Source organism: Lepidochelys olivacea, assembly GCF_965140295.1.
Source record: "Lepidochelys olivacea isolate rLepOli2 genome assembly, chromosome: 8".
NCBI lineage: Eukaryota > Metazoa > Chordata > Testudines > Cheloniidae > Lepidochelys > Lepidochelys olivacea.
This window is the reverse complement of record NC_140418.1, coordinates 48567944-48592345: the sequence shown is the minus strand read 5'-3', so window position 1 is coordinate 48592345 and position 24402 is coordinate 48567944. Positions and strand designations below refer to the sequence as shown.

Below are 24402 nucleotides of genomic sequence, written 5' to 3'. Positions count from 1 at the left end.
TTTTATGAAATTGGGAAACCTGCTTTACCAGGTCATACTCTGTGTAACAGATTTAGCCTAATGACAGTGAATGCCATTTGTCTGTTGCTTAATTGTTAGCAACAGTTCTGCCTTAAAGACCATGCATTTCGCCAGGTGAAGGTGCTTAGCCATGTATTCAGTAATGTGAAATTTGAAGCTCTGGTATTACAGTACAGAAGTTGCAGAATTCAAATAATGGAATGCACTGAATATCTGAATTTCTTTATTTACACATTGTCATAAATCTTCATAGTCTTTGTGAAAAAATGAAATGTCTCTTCATTTGTTAAGGGCAGAGTACTACTTGTTTGTGATTTATTCTGTGTGCTATAAATCACAAGGAAGTCTAAATAGTAATTTACAGAGAGGAAGCTCATCAATAGAAGTCACTTGGTATTAGTGTACTTGTAATTACTGGAACTAAATGTTCTCTCTCTCCCTCTTGTAGCGTGAGGTATTGCACATGATCTTCATGAGAACCTTGCAGAATGTGTATGGAATCCGTCTGGAGCACTTCTATATGGTGCGTATACAGTTGTGCACAATTAAGTGGGGGGAAAAAAAAAAGAAAGTGAAACTCAGCTTCCAGAATAATGAAAATTAACAGTTATTAAAGCACTGGGTTTTTTGAATTTTTAAATTAGCTGATCCTTCTAGCACTTTGTGTAGCTGAATGTGAATTTGAAAGTCCTGTGGTGTATTGCATTGAATCTACAGCATTTAGTTAACGGATAACTTCAGGTGTAATACAGCTAGAAATACTGGATACTATTATTTTCCCAGTCTGCTGTATTTTGGGTTTAACCTTTCTCAAGACAAAATAAATATAAAAAGTACTTTAAAAATACTACTAAAAATAGAGTTGAGAACAAAGCAGTCCATGAAATGGACAGCCTGGGCAAACTAAAAACTGATTCCTCATTAATTTAACACTATATAGATTTCTATCTCCAAAGTGTTACAATAATAACTAATCCCTAACAGCCCTGTGGCTAAATAAGTACTAGCCACATCTCTCATATGGGCAAACTGAGGTACAAAAGTTGTAACTTGCCAAGGTCAAGGGAAGTCTGTCATAGCCATGAATAACGTAAGGATTCTTGGCTTCCAGAAACTTTGGTTTCAGGGCAAAACTCCCAAAACGAGCCTCTGCAGAATGTGCGCAATGCATGTTTCAGTGACCACAGAATGTCACCTTGAGTCACCCAGGTACTGTGATAAGATTGCCTGGAAACCTTGCTTCAGCAGAGCCCGAGACTTGCTGCCTACTCTTTTAGACATGTCAGTTTGACATGTGCTGATCTGGAGTTCTTAACTAACATTGAGTAACTTCTTCAGTATAATGTCCTCCCTTCCCACCAGGGGCAGTGGGTGCCATGCTTTAGTTGAGATAAATCCAGAGCAACTGAGATCAGTGTGGGGAGGATCAGAGCTGTAGTCTGAGCCCCAGATATGTGCAAAAAAAGTAAGGAACAAAATGATTTTGTGAAATTTTGTTTTTTGGGGTTAGGGCTGTTTCTTGGGAGCCACTTTCTCAAATGACACCAACTTGGCTCACGGACTCTACTCAGCACCCCCATGAGGCATAGCAAATTTCAAAACAATCTGAGCCAGCATGTGGATTTTAGAGTACTTAGAATAGTCTACTTTCAAACAAAGCAACACTCCACCCTTTAATTATAGTGGAGTTGGTGCTACACTCTAATATACTTGAATGAGTGCATTAAAATGTAATGCAGGCGTGTAAAAAAAAAAATACTATAACATTACATGGCAGCACAGGAATCCAGACCCACATTGTTTTGAGGGGGTAAACCAAGAATTTCCTTACTAATTATCAGCTTGTGCTAATATCTAAGGCTCAATTCTAGTCTGAAACATGGCAGTGCATCATAAATCCGTTATTGCACTTGAACATTCACACCTGTTCTAGCCTGTAATGTTACTTGACCATAGCCTTAGTTAACTGTATTTCTTTGATTCCATCTAAAGGATTCAGTGGGCCAGGTGATTATTTTTTTAGTTAGGATGCTGTATTTTTGTATTGTGTGAGCAAACCGTTCTTGTTTCCAGGTGGTATTGACTAGGCAAGCACCTTCCAATGTTATCACTTAGCAGCTGTTTGAGAAACCCCGCCCTGGAAACACCAACCTTCCTACCCTGTCCAGTTTTCAACTACTTGGTTCTCAAAACATTATTCTGTGAGCCACCAGGACAGGGATCCACAGGCTGCAGTTTGGGAACCACTAACTTGCCTTTGCCTTGACGTTTAGTGATAGTTCCCCACCCATGTTTATCACCTCTGAGTGACTTGCCCATAAAAAAAAAAACTAGTGTTTTCCCCATATGAATACTCCTTGTAATAGTCTTATTTATTGACTCTTGTGTTTAGATGCCGGTCACTGTTGACATAATGTATCCACAGATTGTTGAAGGCTTCCTACCTATTTGTAACTTGTATATTAATATGTGAGTACAACAAATGGATTTTTTCATACTGCTCATTCATTATTTGATTGTAGTTTAATTAATTTTTAGGTGATTGGCCTCTGTGCAATTGTGGTTGTCCTTCAACTTGTTGAACTTGTGTGAAATAAAATTTAGCAGACTAACAAGAGGCAGCTAACAGTTTAGTGGCTAACAGTTTAGTAGATTAAGAATCTGCTGCCAGCTGCTTTTTATCCAAATGTGTGAGATAGCTTTAACGCTTTAGGATTGTGAGACTGAGGTTTAGATCAACAATAAATAATGGCAAGCTAGTGAGCATGCAATTGAATTGGGAATAGCTTGAAGCAGTTCACTGAGGCCTATGGCATATGATACGGAGGAGGATCTTAGAGTAGCTGTTACATAAGCCTGAAGTATCACCCCAGTTATGTCTATCATTGTTAGAGGCATCTAACAGACACCGCTCTATTCAGCGTGTGGTGGAATAATTGACATTGGGCAGACTGACTTATAAGTTTCATATTAGCCACTCCTATTTTTTTTCTGTTTCCATTTCTAAGGCCCTGTCTACATTGCACAATTAGGTCAGTGTACAACAGCTTATGTTCAATTATGGCAGTGTACACTACACTGTTTTCTCCTGGATGTAAATGTAGACACTGCTTTACTTAGGCTGTTGGCTGTCTTGTCAATTTCATGCTGGAGCCGTGAAATTGACAAGACAGTTGGGCAGTTAGAGGCCCACTGCCCCTGGCTCTCTGCTCCCAGCCAGGCTGCTGCCCAGAGGCTCCCTGCTCAGGGAGATAAGTAGTCCTGGGTGGCTGCCCCCATTTCCTGGCTGGGAGGAGAGAAGTCCCAGGTGGTTGTCCCCTCCCATCTCCTTCCCCCCATTCCTGGCTGGGAGCATGGAGATGAGAGCCTGGGGGGGCACCTGGGGTCACAGCAGGAAGCTGTGGGGAGCTGAGAGCCCTGGCTCTTGGCACCCCATGCTGCTCCTCTTCAGTTGGTGGAAGTGCTCATGGTGAGGCCACACATCACTGACAGAAGGAGGATGGTGTGGACATCAGCCACAGCAATAATTACTGCGGTGGCTGTAAGTTGACCTAAGATAGTAGAGTAGTGTAGTGTAGATATGCCCTAATACACTGAAAAAATAAATTTAAGCTTCTGAGAGAAGCTGGAGGGTGTACTATGTTGAAAAGGAAGGACATTACAAGAAAACAGTGCAAAACTGAAGAATGCATTTAATGTGATATTCCCCACAAGAAGAGGATGTGCTCTAAATGGGCAGTTAAAACTCAGCATTTACTAAAGATATACTAATATAAAACGCTACAATAAGAGAACGTTAAGGTTGTAAAGTAAATTGCTCCATGGTATCTGTCTCCTTGTGTACTTACTTTCAACCTTGAATAAAATGAGCATATACAATTTTTTTTTTCTGCCAGACCCCTCCCTGTTTCACTGTGCGCCGTGGGATGGTGAATGAGGCAAAGATCTACAGTGGATCAGCATTTGAGGACAATCTTTGCAAAAACACAATTTAAAATTAGTATGCTGGATATTGGAGATCACTTTAGGGCTTGTCTACACAAGCACTGAGTTTTTGGGAAGCTGGGGTATGTATCTACCCTGCTCTAATCTGCTGCTCACAAATGTCCATGTGAACCCTGCTGTAGCTCACTAAAAGTTCCCTAATGCACTTTAATCCATTCCTGTTCAAGTCAGGGTAGATCAAAGCTCTCTACAGAACTTTCAGTTTGCCACAGTGGGGTTTACACGGATGCTTGGCGCATGGCAGGCAGTGTAGGATAGATTTACACCTCAGCTGGCCATGAACTAAGTAGACAAGCCCTTAACTGAACAGAATGTGAAGGACATCATTCTGATTTGGTAGGCTAGCATAGAAAGTTTTCCAGATCTGACAAATATTGTAGTTCTTATGTGCCAGTCCATGGAAAAAGCACTGAAAAATTCCTTTCTTGTTCTACTGCACTAATAAACAACCCAGGTGTGTAAAACCAAACATTCTGTCTATGCAGCATGCTGCAACAGAATCAACTGAACTGAATACACTCTTACAGAAGTTTCAGAAAACTTAAATTGAGTCTACTGAGAGACCTATTGGTTTTGAATAAGTTATCCATCTTTAAAGAAAAGATCCCACAAAATAAAACGTGAATGGAAGTTCTTCAAATATCTGCTTAAACATTACTAGCACCTTGACATAAATATAAAGGGAAGGGTAAACCCCTTTAAAATCCCTCCTGGCCAGAGAAAAAAATATCTCACCTGTAAAGGGTTAAGAAGCTAAAGGTAACCTCACTGGCACCTGACCAAAATGACCAATGAGGAGACAAGATACTTTCAAAAGCTGGGAGGAGGGAGAGAAACAAAGGGTCTGTGTGTCTGTCTATATGCTGGTTTCTGCTGGGGATAGACCAGGAATGGAGTCTTAGAACTTTTAGTAAATAATCTAGCTAGGTATGTGTTGGATTATGATTTCTTTAAATGGCTGAGAAAAGAATTGTGCTGAATAGAATAACTATTTCTGTCTGTGTATCTTTTTTGTAACTTAAGGTTTTGCCTAGAGGGGTTCTCTATGTTTTGAATCTAATTACCCTGTAAGGTACCTACCATCCTGATTTTACAAGGGGGATTTCTTTATTTCTATTTACTTCTATTTCTATTAAAAGTCGTCTTGTAAGAAAACTGAATGCTTTTTCATTGTTCTCAGATCCAAGGGTTTGGGTCTGTGGTCACCTATGTCAATTGGTGAGGTTTTTTATCCAACATTTCCCTGGAAAGGGGGGGTGCAAGTATTGGGAAGATTGTTCATTGTTCTTAATATCCAAGGGTCTGGGTCTGTAGTCACCTAGGCAAATTGGTGAGGCTTTTTACCAAACCTTGTCCAGAAAGTGGGGTGCAAGGTTTTGCGAAGTATTTTGGGGGGAAAGACGTGTCCAAACAGCTCTTCCCCAGTAACCAGTATTTGTTTGGTGTGGTAGCGGCCAATCCAAGTACAAAGGGTGGAATATTTTGTACCTTGGGGAAGTTTTGACCTAAGCTGGTAAAGAGAAGCTTAGGAGGTTTTTCATGCAGGTCCCCACATCTGTACCCTAGCGTTCAGAGTGGGGAAGGAACCTTGACACACCTCACGAAGCATTGGTTGATACTGCCCACTAAAATGCTCTAAATTTAAGTGTCCTGTGAAAAGTAACTTAAAAAAAAATATCCTTAAGCAAGGCACTGTAACAACTCAGGATCTATAATACTAGTTTGTTAATGCAGTACTATCAAAATGTTATTTGTGAGTTTATTCTGCCATATCTGATCACCATTGTGTACAGTACCAGGATACATTCAGACACTAGTGTTGTGGGAGAACACTCATGTACTCTAGATTTGTATAGGGCAAAAGTACTGTAGTGGCCATTTGAAGTAGGCTTGTTCACAGAACTAATAACATTCAGTATCTTTTTAAATTTTTTTTCTTCCCACAGGGAGCGTTTTCTTCCGGTCTGCCGTATTAATGACTTTCAGCTTGCTGATGTCATAAATCCAAGTAAGCAAGCATCTGTTAACCCATCCATGTCTCCACATGCTCACACATGATGCCTGGACCATTTCTATGAAAGATCTTTGAAGACTCTTGGGTTTTACTTTCTACGCTGGGGTACACAATTGTGGTGTAGTGGAACCAGTAGCTGCCTATTTTTGAACCTCATGGTATGGCCTGCAGAGAAGACCAGTTCAGTAAAGAGTTCTTAAAATGTTTATTAGCCATTAGCTTATTAGCCAAATTGGCCAATCCAGTTACAACTAATTAGTTGTTAAATCTCAGCTCTCTTACAAAACATTACAGTTCTGTCTTGCTACTAGGTTAGATAGGTTTCAGAGTAACAGCAGTTAGTCTGTATTCGCAAAAAGAAAAGGAGTACTTGTGGCACCTTAGAGACTAACCAATTTATTTGAGCACAGTACTCCTTTTCTTTTTAGGTTAGATAGTAATCGTATGTTTTACAGTAGTTTTGCAATATATGGTGATTATAATTACTCTTAAAAAGTAGAAATAATTCTGAGTAGGTGACAGGATTGGAACTTGATAATGTGGATTTCCTGCGGGAAATATTTCTATAGAAAACACTTGTATTTCCTCCTTTCTTCCACTCTCTTGCCAACGCAGTGTTGCAGTTCTGGTGTGGCACAGGCCATTCAGGAAAGACTTTGTGAATTTGCTAAAGAAATTTCTTTAAGTTGATTTCTGCATCTTCCTGTTTTCCTGCCAGAGCGTTTGAGGTTGGCCAGGAATGTCCTTGTTCTCTATTCCAAAATTCAATTTGAATTGAGCTCAGAGAAGGACCTTCTCAGTTCAGGGACCTAGCTGTGGATTCTCTTTGAATATGTTTGCTGAAGTCCCTGTGTAGCTGTCTTCAGGGTTTAGTACAAGGTTTTTCTGTTTGGGTTGCTGACCTTTTTTTGCCTCCCTTAGAATCACAGAATATCAGGGTTGGAAGGGACCTCAGGAGGTCATCTAGTCCAACTCCCTGCTCAAAGCAGGACCAATCCCCAATTTTTGCCCAATATCCCTAAATGGCCCCCTCAAGGATTGAACTCACACCCCTGGGTTTACCAGGCCAAAGCTCAAACTTCTGAGCTATCCCTTCTTTCTTTCTATCAGATATTTTTTGTACTGACATTAGTCAGTGTTCAGTGTTTTCAGGGGAATGGCTGTTTTCCTGAGACATTATGCCCAGTTTGAAATTTATTTTTAGATTGTATAAGGTCCTTGACAATGCATTTGGATGCATCATAAATCCATGGCTTGGTGCAGTTGATTGTACAATCAAATTATATCTTTTTCAGATACTGGTAAGGTAATAGCTATAAGACTTGGGTTTTGTTTAATTTTTTTCAGAGATTGACATGACTTAATCATATCAATTTAAGTACATTTCATGACTGAGGAAGATTTGTTCCTCTCTAAAACATAATTGGTTCAGTAATAGATATCTCTTAAAATACCCCTCTCCCCCCAACTGACATTGAAATTCTGTAAGAAATTCTCTTCTAAGCCAATATGGGTAAATTAACTTCCTAACTTTCCTTGGAGTATAGTACATGGTACTTTTCTTCATTCAGTCTTTGCCTCCATTTAGCTGTTTGAGTTTTGCTATGCTCAAGTTTTCCAGTTATGGGGCATATAGAGTCCAAAACACTCATTCTTTGCTATTCCTCTCTTTTAGAAGCAAAGCGGACAGCTCGTTTCTTGAGTGGCATTCTTAACTTTATTCACTTCCAAGAATCGCGCCGTGAGATCTACATGGAATTCCAGTGGGCATATGTAAGATTATGTATAGTTTATAAGAAACAGCTCAGATAAGACCATCAAAAATATAATTAATATTAATTTATATCTGGAAGTTTAGAGGAGGTTTAAGTACTGTTTGGGAAATTACACTAGCATGCCATGTGTTACAACTTTTTTTAAAGGGGCTGTAACAACTTTTTGTCTTTCTGTAAGACAGATCTTGAAGAGAAAAAAAATATAAAATTCCAGGTGACTCCTGCCTATCTGTTAGGGAAAACATTTAAGTGTTTACAGGGTAGGAAGGAGTCTTAATTTTTTCCAGCTGTTGGAAAGGCAGCACCTACAGGTACCAGCTGAATACAGGCAAGTCTTATTGTGCCATTGAGCTGTAGGCTTTGATCAAACATGAGGCACTGGTATATAGTTTCAGAAACACTTTGGTGTGGTACTCTGTGGAAACATGTCAATTCTTCTTTTCAACTAACTTCAGCCCATTTAAGCATGCCTCAGTGTCTGGAAGAAATAAACAGCTGTATAAAGGACAAGCTGGGTCAAAGTCAGTCTAGGAAAGACAGTAGTGGTGATGGGAGGAAGGGGAAGTTAGGAATTTGCCTATTCTCTTACCTCACCTGGTGTTGAATCTGACCAGTATGTGGAAAATTCAGCTGGTGAAGCACACAGTTCTCTGCATCCTAGCCAACAAAACCTGACTAGTGCTCCATGACTTCCTCTGGTTTCTTTTTCATTTCCAATCTGACTTGGAAGTGGGAGTGCTAACCTACAAAGCCACAACTGGTTAGATCCCATCTGTTATACGGACTGCCTTGTTGGCAGTATTTTGACAGTTGCACTTACAGGGGTGATGCAGCTGGTGATACCCAGGATAAGACTTGGGCACTTAAGGTAAGATGCTTTCAGCTGATGGAGCTTGGGTATGTAACTTAATGCCAGAGAAGATCAGATTGAGCCCAAACCTAAACACATTCAGATCAAACACTTAAGACCAACCTTTTCAATAAAGCCTTTGCCTAATAATGGCTTCCAAAAAACCATGGTGTAGAAACAAAAGGGGAGTGTCTTTCTTCTCAAGACTTGATTATTTCTAATATGCTTGCTGCCTTGGGAGTTAAGATAAAGTACATGAACTGTGTATAGCTTTTCTGCTGATTCTGATATACATCCTGGATTTCATCACTTACTTAACAGGGTCTTTGGCAATTGAAAGGCACAGGATAGACGTAACAAACACTGACAGACCCTTGCTAACTATGTGGAACAGTAACGTTAAAAGTCACACTTATAGGAGAGAATGGGGGTTTCTGTAGGCGTAGGAGCCCATTCTGTGACAGTATCTTAAAGGACACCAGTTGCCACATAACTACAGTTTGTTATAATCAATATTTGAATATATCCATCCTTGTAACTTGGTATGAACTAGACTACCTGTCTATCAATGTGCTTGTTTTTCCTGTTGCACATTAAATTTAGTATTTGGATATTTCTGGAAATAAACATGCATACTGGAATCTTTAAAATATGGGCTTCAGTACAGGGTAATTGTCAAGTCAGTTTTTAGGCCTCGCAACTGGGGCCCCCTTCTCGTATCTCGTGAAATATTCAAGCATAGGGAGCAAAAACTTGGACACTTGGAAAACTTTCACTTTGAGGAGAGCGTGACAGGTAAGTCACTATGCAGAAACTATGAAGCTAGAACAACAGACCACTAACTACTAAGTACAGACCAAGAACTACCAGTAATTATCTCAACTGGGTAGGGTAGCAGTACAAATAAATTATGAAATGCACATGGATTGTAGGACCAACCTGGCTGTGTGAGGAACATGTTGTGGGTTGATTATAAATCTGCTTGTTCTCCCATATAATGTAAACCAATCACTAAAATACCTTAAACTTAATTTACAGAAATCAGCTCTGGAAAAAATACAGCAACTGCAGACAGCAAATCAGGAGGCAGCAGTGAAGCTAGAGAAACTTGAGTGAGTACAGGGTCTAGTAATTGACCTCTGTGGATTTTGCAGTTATAACACATATGCACGTGACGTCTAACGGGAAATATTAAGCTGTTGTCTTAGAACAGAAACGATGTGGTTGTTGACTGACTTTTCTAAATCAACTGAGGCATTATGTGGCCTCATCAGTGTCTGAGAATCTATTTTAAAGATAGAGGTAACCATCTTTCTTCCTTCCAGGCTGTAAGAGAAATAGCTTGGTTAAATTTTTAAATTGACTTATTTTTCTGTGTAAAGCAATTGAGGGGAAAGTTAACATGAGTTTGCATTTAATTCTGAAATTGATGAAGCAGGTGATCAGTTTTATTTATTTCCATAGTTGAGGTCCAGCTCCTATGAAAGTTCTGTCTCCTGAGCTGATCAACCTTCTCCTGTTGGTCAAATGTTTCATAGCTGTGGAGAGAGGGAGGGACTCTCTTGTACCTAGTGCTAATCCTATGGGCGTTTGATTAGCTAGCCCATAACTATAATTCAGGCAAACATAAAACTTTTCCCATGGCATATTTCTCTGTTTGCTGGTGGTTGCTCTTTGAGTTGTTTCCCTAAAAGCTTGTGGGGGTTACTTTCAGTGCCCTAGTGAGTCGTATTTAGAATTAGAGATTTGATATTCTGAGCGTCTTGTTAGCATTGATTGTGGGAGATAGTAACTTCAGAAACATAGTACCATTTTATTAGAATGAAAGAATGCTGTGTTCAAGAGCATATATACAGTGGATATAGTTTAAAGTCCTTTTCAGAACTTAGGATTCATGGTGGATAACCAGCTAAATGTGACCTTCCATTGGCTGATGGCCAGTGTGACTGTTGGATGTATAAGCAGAGGAATATTGAATAGGAAGTGGTATTCTCTGTATAACCTTTGCATTGAGACCATTACTACACTAGTGTCCATTTCTCATGTCCACACTTCAAAATGGATGTGGAAAAGATTCAGAAAAGAGCTATAAGAATGATTCAAGGTCTGGAAAATATGTCTTAGACTGAGCTTACGTCTGTCACTTTATTTAGCTTAATTAAGAGAAGGTAGAGAGGTGACTCCATCACAGTCTAAAGGTATCTGGATGGGGAGAAGATGGCTGATAGAGGGCTCTTTAATTATGCCTTTGCCTGCTTGACAAGATCAATAGCTGGAACTTGAAACTAGACAAAATCATACTAGAAATAAGGTACACATTTCTAATATGGTGAGGGCAATTAACCATTGGGACAAGTAACTAAGTTGGATGTGTAGTGGCTTCTAAATCACTTGAAGTTTTTAAAGAACTAAACAGATGCTCCAGCTCAACCACAAGTTAGACTTGCTACAGGAATTACAGGGTGTAACTCTGTGGCCCATGTGTTTTCAGGAGGCCAGATTAGGTGATCACAATGGTCCTTTCTGGTGTTAAATCTGTGAATCTATTAATGAAAACCAAAATGTAGTATAACAAGTAGCTGTTTGAAAGATAGGAGACAAAGGATAGGAATAAATGGTCCATTTTTACGATGTACAGAAGTGACCATCGGAGTCCCCCAAGGGTCCATACTCCTACCTGTTTTCACTGTTCACCCCCTTTTCCAGATGATTAATAAATATGTTGAAGAGGCAAAGTTAGCAGATGATTCATAATTATTCAAGAGGTTAAATTCAAAGCAGATTGTGAGGAGTTAGAGGGATCTCATAAAACTGGTGACTGGGCAACAGTAAGGCAGATGAAATTCAACATTAAGTGCAAAGTAGTGTATACTGGAAAAAATAATCCCAACAATCCCTATACAGCTAGAGTGATAGGTTCTAAATTAGCTGTTACCACCCAAGAAAGATCTTCGAGTCAGAGTGAAAATGACTGCTCCATGTACAGCAGCAGTCAAAAAGGCTCACTGTGTTAGGAAATGATAGAAAATAAGACAAGTAGCATAATGCCACTATATAAATTCATGGTGTGTCCACACCTTGAATATTGTGTCCAGTTCTGGTTGCCACATCTAAAAAAGGATATAGTGGAACTGGAAAAGGTTCAGAGAATGGCAACAAAGATTGTCACAGGTATGGAACAGCTTCCATATGAGAAGAGACTAAAAAGATGGGATCTGATCAGCTTAGAAAAAAAATGGCTAAGGGGGGAGTTATAATAGAGGTCTATAAAATCTTGAATTGTGAGGAAAAAGTGAAGAGAGAAGTGTTTACCCTTTCATACAACACACAAACCAGGGGTCACCTGATGAAAGTAATAGGCAGCAGGCTTAACACAGCAAGAGAGAGTACTTTTTCACACAGCGCAAAACTAAAGTTGTGGAACTCATTGCCATGCGATGTTCTGATTGCCAAAAGTATAACTGGGTTCAAAAAAGAAATCCCATGCTCGGGGTCACCCTAACCCTCTGACTACCAGAAGCCAGCAGAGAAAGATGGGTGGATTCCGCCATAATTGCCCTGTTCTGCACACTCCCCTAGAAGCTCTGTCACTGTCAGAGATAGGATACTGGGCAAGACGGACCATGGTCTGACCCAGTATGGCAGCTCTTACAGTTGTATGTAAAGTTGCCAGTCTTGTCTCCATTTACCTTCTTTCTAATAGTTATATTTATTGTATACATTAGTATGTGCTGCTTGTATTATCTGAACCAGGGTCAGCTTTTTTCTCAAACCGCAGCATGCGGAGGAAGAGGAGCCACATCAAAGCCTGCTCTGCAGCTGTGCTGTCTGGTAGCTCTTGGTGAACACTACTGGAGGAGGGAGCACTGCAGGACCAGCTAGCAGTGTATGCAGCTGCTCGCCTTAAAGGGAACTATGCTACTTGTGTACCTCACAGGAGATGTTGAGGGTTAATTAGACTAGTATTTGCAAAGCACCATAGAAAAGCTAAATAGTTGTCCTGCATCAAGTTTTCAGTGTTCTGTATCTTTAAGACTTTGTCCCGCTTTACTTTTTTGTCTAGTGTTACTTTTCTGTTCTTGATTTCTCATTCTTTTTGCTCCCTTGTCTTACTCACTCCCTTTGCATATTTAAGCAAGTCTGCACTCCTCCTGTTCCATGGACTTTCCCTCTCCTCCAGCCCTCCGTTAGCTTCCACCCCATCAGATAGGGCTCCCTTATGCCCATTCCTTTGGCAGAGTACTCAAGTTTATCATCACTATACTTTGTCACCGTTATGGACTACAGGTCAGTTTCTCTCTCTGGGATGTCCCACCAGTGACTTGCTCCACTATCAGTCACTAGTTCCAAATTCGGGTTGTTCGAACTAAAAGTATGTTAAAGAAGAAGATCCTATTTTAAATATGCCTCAGACTAATATTTCTAGAGTCTTAGTTACAATTATACAACTACTTCTGACTCACTGCATGGGGTTAGCTGCCTCCTTTACTCATGTTTTCTGGCCCATTCTTATCAGTCCAGCTCCCCACTGTGGCACTGTATTCCCCCCCCCCCCCAATATCCATAGCCGCCTCTTGTTCTTCTTTGCTAATTTCCAAGACCAATTTGAAAACTAAAGTTTTCCAGTACCCAAGAATTGCTCTCAGTACACACTGGGAGAGTCTCCTGTCTGATGTTAGCCCTGTGCTTTAAGTCTACCGCTTTAAGCTATATTGCTACAAAAATATTACATTTTATAATTAAAATATCTAGATAGAGCAATATGTCATAGTATCATTCTCTCACTCTTGTTTTTGCACTTTCTTCCGTGTTGCCTCTTAAACGTACAGATCTTACTCCTTGTGCTCCCTCTTTACTTAAATCACTCCTTAAATTATACCGGAGCTATGAAATCTTTCAACAATAACCCACCAAAGCAAGATTAAAAAGAAAACGATGTGAGATTAGGTCTTCAACTGTTCATCCAGGTCACTGTCTGTAGCTGAACCTAAGACCCTTCGAGGCAGGAAAAGTCTTTCTGTACTACACAGCCTGAGCTCACTGACACCTGACATGCACTAACAAGATCAAACATCATATCTTTGTGTTTAGCACGATTCCAGTAGAGCAAAAAGCAGAGTTCAAGCAGCTGTCTGATGATATTAAAGAACTACAGCAAGTACTAAACCAGGACTATCGTCAAAAAACGGTATGCCCTATTTACGTGTGTCTCTGAAGTTCTGTCACAAAGTAAAACTACTATGACTTCTGATTGTGGGCATTTATTATTTCTTTGGATTTATCCCATGAAAATTTGATTAAAACTAAAAGCAAGTCAAAATATTTAAGGTATTTATGTCTATCCTGATCTGAGTCATATGGTACTCCCTAGCATTAACTTGTGCTGGTACCTATGAGGGAATGAAGCTATCAGCTGGGTCCATAGGGATCAGAAGCAGTGTGTGAAATAGTCTGTTTTTCATTACAGAAACACATTGCTTGTGTGAGGAACTGAGATCTGCTGCATTATAATGAATATTGTGAGACTGATTCCTCATTTAATTTTGTATTGCTGCCTACTTGAACTGAAAGGGTTAAGTCAAACCAGAGCTGGGGATTGGCTTGGGCAGGAAATAGGGACTTAAGGGTATGTCTGCGATGGAGTTTGCAGTGTGATGGCAGCTCAGGTAGATATACCCATACTAGTTTTACCTGTGCTAGCATGGCTAAAAATAGCAGTGTAGATGTGGGGGCAAGGGCTGTACAAGCACACCAGGAGTCCTAGCTACCTGTTCAAACCTGTGCTGCCGCATCTGCACTGCTTCTTTTTTAGCCACGCTAGCACAGGTGTGTTTACCCAAGCTGCAGTTACTCCTTCGATTGCAGTGTAGACACCCTAAGAGATAAGACAGCAGCAAGTACACATCTTCAAAGCAGCTAAGAGTACTATGGGGCTATCACTTGGACATGCTAAAGATCAAAAGACACTGACTGGTTAAAAGATGTCCCTAATAGAAAGGGAGGGGGAAAGTAGTCAGCATGTGCACATGGGTGGTGGGGGGAAGAGAGAGGAGCTGCAGGCAGGCATGTTCTTTCTAAGCAGGGCCTAAGCATCTAGGCCAGGAGTAGTTAAAAGGCAAGATCCATGTAGTTAGGTCTCCCTTTTTGTTGTTTGTAACGCATCATGTTTCTGAAAGCTGTTCTGTTAATATTCAGCAATACTGTTTGAGAAGGCTGTGTGGCCTCTGTGCATAAATCAATAGTAACCACTCCCAGGTGCATCAATAGCAAGATCCAAACCGCAGCTGGACTTGCTGAAGTAGTCACGGTTGGTACTCCGGGGGCTGTAACACAGGTCCTTGTCTAAGGGTGGGTGAACTGTGGAATTCCACCCAAAGCCTGACACCTGTGGGGTGCACTTGCTGAGAAGGGATAGCTGTGCAGGTAGCTGGTAACTGCTTTTTTCAGTAGTCTTTTCTCTGTAGTAAAAGTTCAAACTTAAAACCAGAAGCCATACTAATAATTCTCCTCTTTTAATTGTCAAACAATTGTTCTCTTCATTAGACAGCTTTGCAAGAAGTGACTTCCCAAAAGAAAGCAGAAGTTGCAGAGAGAACTCGAAGTCTGGTAAGTATAACTCAATTTAAATGAGATTTGAACAGTAGCCTGCAGTAAGTGATGGAGCTTCTTTTAATATAGCATCAGATTTTTCTGCCTGACTTCTACTAGCTATGTGCGGTGTGAATGGTTCAGATAATGAAACTTGATTGCATTTTAAAAACCACGTCTATATTTGTATTTCATGGAAACTTGCATGATAAGAATAAAGTTTGGTTTTGATATATCTGGGACTCCAACTCTTGTAACTAAGGTTTCTAACTCCAGGTCTAAACACAATTTTTGTACCAGTATAGCTATTTTGGTTAAGGATGAGACTTTTATATACCAAAATAATTATCCCAGTACAGACCCTAATGTGGATGCAGCTATACTGGAATAATGGTGCTAATACCAATATAGCTTATTCCCTTTCCCTTACAGGAATAGCTATACTGGTATAAGCATCTTTATATTCGTATAACTGTGCCCACACAAGAGGTTTTGTAACATTACAACTGTACTAGTATAGTAAAAGCAGTACAACTTTTGTTTGTAGCCAAGGCCTAAACACTTCCATTCCAAACCCCTATTTTCACCTTTCAGGCTGAAATTTTCCAGGCTTGATCTCTGCCCATAAGTGATACTTTGGGCAAGCTTGAGTTGAAAGATTTCAGCCATTTGCATGTGAAGAGTGTGGGGGAGGTGGGAAGCTATAAAAAACAAAATCTTACAACTTTGTGAACTGCTATAATAATGCTGACAGAGCTGGAGTTATAAAGTTGAAATTTGGCACAGAAGAAGCCCTCATGGAAAAGTCCCTTTAAGCATTTGAAAATTGGGTTTTAAATTGATTAAATTGTGAGCCTTTGAAAATTTCACTTTATATATGCATAGTGCAGTTGGTATGATGCCCATTTTGTATGTTGCACATCAAATGAAGCTGAGCTCCTTCTTACTGATCCTGTAAGGTGCCTGGGATGTATTATTCCTGTTGTACCTTGCCTCCATCTTTCTTCTTTGGAAAGAAAAATATGTAGGTGTTAAGTACATCTGGTCCTAAATCAGAAAAGATAATGGACCATTAGAACACTTAAAGTTGTGTAAGTATGCAAGGTAGAAATATTGCTGGTATCTAAAGTTGTAGAACAGCTGTATTTTGCACTGTATTAAAGAAATAAAATGATCCCATAACTGAAGACTATATTGTTTCACGCAAATAAAAGGATAGCATTAAGGCCGGATATGCTACGTTTGGAAATTCCTGATTTGAATGCCTAACTATAGAACTGTGACATCCTTTTAAAGTTGTTAATTCTTGATGGAATAGCTATATCACCTTTAAGTCTTCAAAGAATGTGAAAACACTCTACAATGAGTGGGGGAAACAGGGCATCCCCTAAATTCTCAGCAGTAGCCCGTACCTTCTTAGATATTACCTATTTTACCGAGAGAATATTGGCCAGGACTAGAACTGGGCAAATGGAGGAAAAAAACTATGAATATTCTTGTGAATACAGCTTAGCTTAGCTCTACTGGTATTTGTGACCTCTTATTCATTAACATTTGGGTAGTGAGTTTCATTGGCATGAATGTTTGCAGCAAGTATGAGTGCAGCAAAAATAACATGCAGTCCTGTAACTCAAAATTGTACCATAACACACATACAAAAGGGAGCAGATTTAAGGCAGCCTTCACTTTGGCATTTGCTGATCTGAGTGCTTTGTTTGGCAACTGTAACATTCTTAAGAGAATTTAATAGAATTTTGTTTTTTTAAAAGAAAAATACTAAAACAAAAATGTTATGATAGCAGTAAAATGCTCTCCTCCACAAGATGCTCACTGCAGAACCCTGCCTCACTGAACTTCTTTTCTCCCTTCTACTTAAAGCATCAGAAGGCAGATAGCAGCTAATCAGAAGGCAGAATAGCTATATCACCTTTAAGTCTTACACCATTAGTAAAATTGAGTAAAATAGAGATCAACCACATTTTAATTGTCTTGCTAATTAGAATCAGCTAAAAGTGACAATGGCTACTTTGAAAGAAGAACAAGAGCAACTGAAATCAAAAATTGTAGAGTCTCCAGAGGAACTGAAGAATTACAAAGAACATATGAAGGAGACTGTCCAGAAACTCAAGAAAACCAAGGTGAGTCTTGATCACTGTACTATGGCTGCTTTGTACTTAGTACAGTCTATTAAATTCCCTCTGATGGGCAAGACATGAGTAATGATATGAGTCTGTCTTCTGGCATAATATTGAGAGCTGCTTGTGCATCATTTTCAAAAAGACCAGCAATAGGTGACTAGCCGGGAATTTAAGAATTTAGTTTATAATGAAAGAAAACAAAGACATCTGATATTTAGAGAACACCTCCTTTAAGGATGGGATCACAAGTAGTGTTATTGATTGTTCCACCTGTAATACTAAACTTAGAAATGTTGGGTCCTTGAACCTGTCCAGCTGACTGCATCCATCATCCTGACACTACCACATATAGCTGGCACTGTTTTGACACCTCTTCCTAGGCCCTGGCCTTTTGACGAGGTGCTCCAGGGTTACCTCTGTTCTCACTCAGTAGTTCTGAATCTGGAGGCTTGCTTTCTGCTCTCTGGGAACACTTTATCCCAAAATAACAATCTAATTTCAAAATCATCTGACATAAGTTCATTTCAGTTAAAATAGAGGAAGTAAATCAAAAGGAAGCTGATAATTTAAGGTACACAATCAACTTGAAATCTTAGTAAACTGCAAAAAAAGGCAATAGTAGCTTCAGGAACTAAGCTGAGTCCCCTTTCCACTTTGCGGTTTTCTAATCGCTTCTTTGTATTCTTAAATGTTTGACTCCTACTGATGTGTGAAGACTCATGATAAACAAGAAGAAACTAAGTGGCTGTTCAGGGGCAACACTGGAACCTGCCCCTCTCCACCCAGACATATCTGTGAAATGCACAAACTAAATAGGAGAAAAATACAGGAAAACTGTTCCTCTAACTTCTTCAGTTATATACCTATCTTTTCAGTTAACTGTAAAAATAGTTGGCAGAGAAAGTTCAGACAGTATATATTTAAGTACAACAGCCATGAGGTTCATGTTTGGCTGTGTCTTGTGCGCAGACTGATTCATCTATGCATCAGTGAAGCTCACAACTTGCTCTTCAGATTTCTCTCTGTTTATACGGTTTGTTTTTAAGGTGTGAAGTTGTTGCCATCTGACTCTAATGCTAGTTGAGAATGAACATAATTGCACTTCTACTGACACAGAATTTTCCATTGTATAACTTGCATTCTCTTCCCCAACAGGCACTGTAGCACATTTAATGGATACATTTACTTCCTTATATCTGAAGGTTTGGTTGAGTACAGCACCTAGGTGTCATCCCTGCCTTCCCAAACCAACAGCTTTTTCCTCCGATACATTATCTTGTTGGCAAACTCAAAATTTACTTCTTTTAAGCAACAATTTTGAAGTTACTTGATTTCTTTAATTCCAGACATTGAAGGATTAGTTACAAGAGCAAATATGCATTACTACATAACAGAAACCACATTTCACCCATTTCTTTAAGTAAATATCTTTTTCTTTTTTTGTAAAGCAAGAGGTTATTGAGAAGTATGAAGGTTATCGAGACCTAGTTGAGATTCTGCCATCATGTCAATTGGAGGTGCAATTATACCAAAAGAAAATGCAAAGCCAAGGAGCAAATGTGGAGAGAATGGCCAATATCTCATCAGAGGTTTGTATTATGTACTTGTGTGTCCCCCTCTAACTGCATGTAAGAAGTAAATTGCTCTCAATTAACTACTGGGTTTTAATTTCATGCAAGTGCTGCTCCCCTTTGCTCTAATTTTTTGCTTAGGATATGAATCTGAAAAAAACAAACTGCTATGCAACAGTACAAATGATATTTGCTAAAATGGAATCTATTTCAAAGCAAAGCATGTTGCCTTCCAGCACCTAGACATAACAGCCAGTACTGTAGCTATTTTCTTAATCATAATCTTCCATTTCGATAGTTCCTGTTATCCTAAAGGATCCAAAGCTGCTTCAAAACTATTTATAAGCAGCACTATCAAAATGCAGCTACTGTTGGGGTTGAGTACAGTAACTTCCCTTAGCACATCTATAGGTAGGAGGGAAAATTTTTGATTTAAGGTCACATTGACAAACTCCTGTAAATTTGTTGCCATCTTTAATAGTGGAAGCACTTATTACCGTAGAAACATAAGCCAAAATAGCATGTACTGTCTTCTCTTTTTCTAGAGGGTTGTTTTCTAGAGGGTTGGGAGGAGGGAAGGTTGAATTTTAAACTGTTCTACTTCTGGGAAGAGCAGAAGCCAAAAGGAGGAAATATCATTGTACCCAAAACGATCATTTTAACAAGCACCTTAATTTTATCAGTATTACCAGCCCATTTTTCACTGGACAAAATTTTTTGTCATGATAAATGGTACCTTCTTAATTATGGCTAGCAGTTTTGGAGAATGACAGAGTATTTTAGTAAGTAAAAATAAAAATAGCTACCTTACTGTTCATTTCTTTTGGTAAAACATAGTAAAGTTTTGAATATTTGTCCTACATAATTTACTGTAGTCTATTGCAGTAATTACTGGAAGTCTAAGTGATGTAATCCACCAAGCCTGATCTGTAAAATATTTACAAAGTGTGTTAACTGTTGGATTTCTGGGAAGAATTAACTGGGTTTTTAGACTATCAAAATGAGAATGAACAAAGTTCTATTTTGGCAAATATCCAATAGAGGGACATTGCATTTCTTTGATTTTATAGAATTGCTTTTCAGTCTTTCTTTGAAAATACTGTAGGTCAGAAATCTCGAGGACCAGATTGAGAATGGCCAGATAGAGTTGAAGAATGCTGCGACAGATGAAATGTCCTTAAAGAGACTGGTCAATGCTAAGCGTGAGAAGCTGTCTACAGCTGAAATAAGGATAAAGAAGAAACAGGAGGACGTTGAGCAGTACAAGCGCACAGTATTTGAGTACGGATGAGTTGGCATTTCTGCCTGGCGCTACTTTATCTGACATACACTTACAAAAATTCACATCCCTGATACTACATGTAAGAAGTAGTATAGATGGAAATGGGAGTGATGGGGGATAGTTCTGGGAAGACCAGTAATGCTGTAGGCAAGCACTTGGGAACATGGATCAATAATTGCAATGTGAGTTGATAGTAACTCTTTCAGTGGATTACTAATTCAATTTATAATGCTTAGGCTTGATTTTTTTTTTCAAATCTTTTTAAAGAAAATGTCACACTGGGATAATTTTCCAACTCATCAGACTTCAACAAAGCCCCATTTGTCTTTCATGAATTTTTCATAATTTCCCTTGCCACTTTTGCTCATTATCAAAGCCATTCAAGACCCACAGGGAAATGGGGTCTTGTATCTCGGGGGGGGGGGGGGGTATTATCCTGATGTGACACATCTAAAACAAAAGGAAAAGTGTCATTTGATCAAAGCTTCCCAGCTCGTCTTCCTTCCTACGTGATGCTGCAGGCATGTCGTAAGGCTGAGCTTGGAACACCACAATCCTTTCCATGATGGCAGACTGTAATATTGTAAACACAGGGCTATGATTTTACTATAGGACCTAGGAGGAGCTGGCCCGTGATAGTATTTTAAACTCCAATCCTCAATAGTGTCAAAGGGGATACAGAACATTACTGGCAAAATGAATGGAGTGTTGTATAGGAAGCATCTTCATTTAGATGGGGAAAGTTAACTGAGTGCTCTGGTCCTACTTAAGGGCTTCTGTTCTCTGCAGAAAGCTGGGCCTAGAATTTGTGGCAGATCCCCTTGATTTCTGTCACTCTTCTACTAAATTTTGAAGTAACTTAAAGTAAATGGAGGTTTTAATTAAATCAAAAATGAAGGCAGCACAATATAGAATTGTTTGCTTTTGATACTAAATGCTCTTCTCAATTTTTAGTGTAGCTGTAGATTTTTGCATTAACACATAATTGCCTTGTAGATGTTTCCTGTGTTTTGACAATTATGGGATTTAGCAGTGAAGAACGGGAGGGAGGTGGCTTTGGGTTTTGGCATCCGGGAGAGCAGAAGGATTTTTGGTGGTGAGCAGAAGAATGCATCTTTTCTTTCCCTTTGTGGGTAGGGGCAGAGATGACTTAAAACTGTTTATTAAGCCGGCAGTGTGCTGCTCTCTGAGCCTCCTGCTTGCTGGGTGGTGGGAGAGAAGAGGGGGGGCTAATGTCAGGGTGTCCCCCTCGCCCTTGCTCCTGTCCCCCACTTACCCCATCTCCATAGAGCAGGGGGACACACAACAGGGCTCAGGATGGAGGGAGCTTCCTGGCAGCAGCTGTGGTCTCAGCTTGCTGATTAACTTAATAAGGCAGTGTAGTTAAGAGTGGGTCAGCCTACTTAAAGGGGAAATGCACATCACACACACACGCACATCACACGCACACACACACAGTGTGTGTTTCTGTCTGCCATGCTGTCCCTTCCCTCCATTCCTGCTGCCTTGTAGAGTGTGAGGCTACATTAACGAGTTAACCCCCTGAGGGCTCAGCCAATTGCTAGTTTTTCATAGCAGTAAGGAATTCCCTGGAAAATATCCCACCCTCTGATTTCACCACCTCAACCAAGCTTCACAATTATCATTGCTGTGTACAGTATTAAATTGTTTAAAACTTATTGTGTGTGTGTGTGTGTATATATAGTCTTTTGTCTGGCAAAAAATATTTTTCCCTGGAACCTAACCCCCACCCACTTTAATTCTTATGGGGAAATTGGATTCGTTTAACATCGTTTCGCTTAAAGTTGCATTTTTCAGGAACATAACTACAATGTTCAGTGAGGAGTAACTGCACTTTTCAAATTAAAACTTATTTTGTGCAGCACAGCTTTGTGGTTGGTTGAATTGTATGGCCAGTTCCATAGGTAGAGAATGGTGCAAAATACACAGGTCTAGACATAATAGCAATTTCAATGAGTGATGGTGCAACTTCAGTACAAAACCTAGCTATATTCTGTCCTGAAGTATTTTCTGAAAACATGAACTATCCAAATCTTTTTTCAGACCCTGCATTGTCAGACAGCTAATCTTTAAACTGTTTTTGAAGCACAATACTAGCTAATTCTCACATCAGTGATATGGATCAGTTGTAACCCCATTTTAAAGATGGAGCGACTGAGACACAGGAAAAGTTGAGATCACGTAGGAAGTCTGTGTCTGAGCTGGCCTTTGAACTCAAGATTCCAGACCCACTACACCATGCTGCCTTTAGAGCAGAGGTTCTCAAACTGGGGGGTGCAAAATGTATTCTGCAGCGGCATGAAAAGCTTTGGGAGAGTGGTGGCTGCTGTCTGGATGCCCAACTCTGAAGGCAGCAGTGGAGAATTAAGGGTGGCAATGCCATACCATGCCACCTTTACTTCTGCACTGCTGCTGGCGGTGAGGCTGCCTTCAGAGCTGGGCACCTGGCCAGCACCTGCTACTTTCCACTCTGCCTTCAGAGCTGGGCAGAGGTATATGTACTTACGTGGCGTGTGTGTTTTGTAAATGACTACAGACCAAAAGAATGGGGGCATGATCAAATAAGTTTGAGAACTACTGCTCTAGAGTATGATGAATGCATCACCCAACAGTAGAAAAACACTTAAGGCCAGATCCTCAGCCAGTTTAAATTAGTGTAGCTCCATTGAAGTCAACTGGGCAATTTGTTTGACAAGTTATGTTAACTCCTTTGAGTTTTTTCTTGATGCTATATAGCTCTAGGATTTAAGAAGGAGTCAACTTTTCTGATGTCAGTGTGATGGAGATAAATTGTACACCTAGATGGATAAATGTTACTTATCCCACAAATGCAGCTTTTCCTTCACTCTTGCAAATGACTGTTCTAACTGTAACTTAGAAAATCACTTTCCTTGACATTCATATCCAGTGTGGAATTCATCTTGGTGTTTGTATTTAATTTGGGATGATGTGATTGGTTCAGCACGAACTATTTCATACCTTCTTCCTTTAGGTATTGTAACAGAGTTCAGGAGAAGAGAGGGGCTGTCTATGAGAAGGTGACGGTGATTCACAAGGAAATCCAGCAAGTCAGATTCAAAGTCCAGCAGCTGAACGAGAACACTGAAAAGGAAAAAATGAAAGCACAGGTAAGCATGAATTCTTTTCTATTAAGTACTGGAGAGAAGAGCTGGCCAAAACAGTTTTGATTTGCCAGAAAATGCAGTTTCAGCTGACCAGAAAATATGTGAATTTGACATAAAATTGCCAAATAGTTTCACCCCCCGCAAACCTCCTCTTCCCCCTCCATAAACCTCTTTGGCACTTCCGCACCCTGGTTTGTGAATAGTGCCTAAGTGATGGTTCTTTCAGAACTTTAACTCAGTAGTTAGGGCACTCACTTGGCTGTGGAAGACTTAGGCTGAATTCCCTTCACTGCCTGATGTGGAAAAAGGATTTGTATTTGGGTCTCCCACATTGCAGGAGCATACCATAGCCATTAGGCTATGGGATATTCTGGTGTGAACATCTGTCTCTCCTGTTGAATCTGTTCCACTTCTTATAAATAGTCATAGGAGCAAGAACTTGAACATGGTTATACCAAATCCTTGGGCAGTACCTTAACCACCAGGCCATAGTGGTTCTTACTGTTTCCCTGGCCCAATGACTGTAAATGGACATTCATGGTGGCAATTCACAGTGATGACAAAAGTTCTGAGGCCCTGACCACTTCTTCCTCCAGCCCTTTAAAAATGCCTGTAATCAAATATTTTGGTTTGAATGACTTGTTTTGTTCAACCCTAAATGGATTTTTTTGATTCTTCTAAATTTTTTCACAGTAGTTTTGGATTTTGTTCAACCTGAACGAATGTGTTAGGTAGCTCGGATATAACTTGTCAGCTCCTGTGCCTACCCTTTCCCCCCGAACACATGCACTTTTCCCGCAGCAGACCTGATGTCCACAACAGACTTGATGCCCTGCTCTATGCCAGCTAAAGACCATATGAGCTAGGCTCTTCTCAGGTGACCCTTAAGTAGTCTGTGGGACGGAGGAGAAGTGGACCAAGGGCATGCTATGGCGCAACACATTTGGTCTTCATAATACTGCATGAGAGCCCCAATTGTATGGATAATTGGTGGTCGTCTGAATCAGTGCTC

At 39.9% G+C, this 24402-nt stretch overlaps 1 protein-coding gene across 2 annotated transcripts in view; it reads left to right on the top strand.

Moving 5' to 3' along the window:
- The window catches only part of NUF2 (NUF2 component of NDC80 kinetochore complex), a 31705-nt gene that overhangs the window by 5470 nt on the left and 1833 nt on the right, over positions 1-24402 (top strand). For both annotated transcript variants that reach the window (XM_084636423.1, XM_084636424.1), the window contains 11 exons: positions 470-544; positions 2414-2490; positions 5973-6034; positions 7716-7813; positions 9704-9777; positions 13757-13853; positions 15209-15271; positions 17254-17391; positions 18840-18980; positions 20068-20243; positions 23258-23393. In XM_084636423.1, the coding sequence (XP_084492549.1) occupies positions 470-544; positions 2414-2490; positions 5973-6034; positions 7716-7813; positions 9704-9777; positions 13757-13853; positions 15209-15271; positions 17254-17391; positions 18840-18980; positions 20068-20243; positions 23258-23393 (1137 nt within the window). The remainder of the gene's footprint in view (positions 1-469; positions 545-2413; positions 2491-5972; positions 6035-7715; positions 7814-9703; positions 9778-13756; positions 13854-15208; positions 15272-17253; positions 17392-18839; positions 18981-20067; positions 20244-23257; positions 23394-24402) is intronic.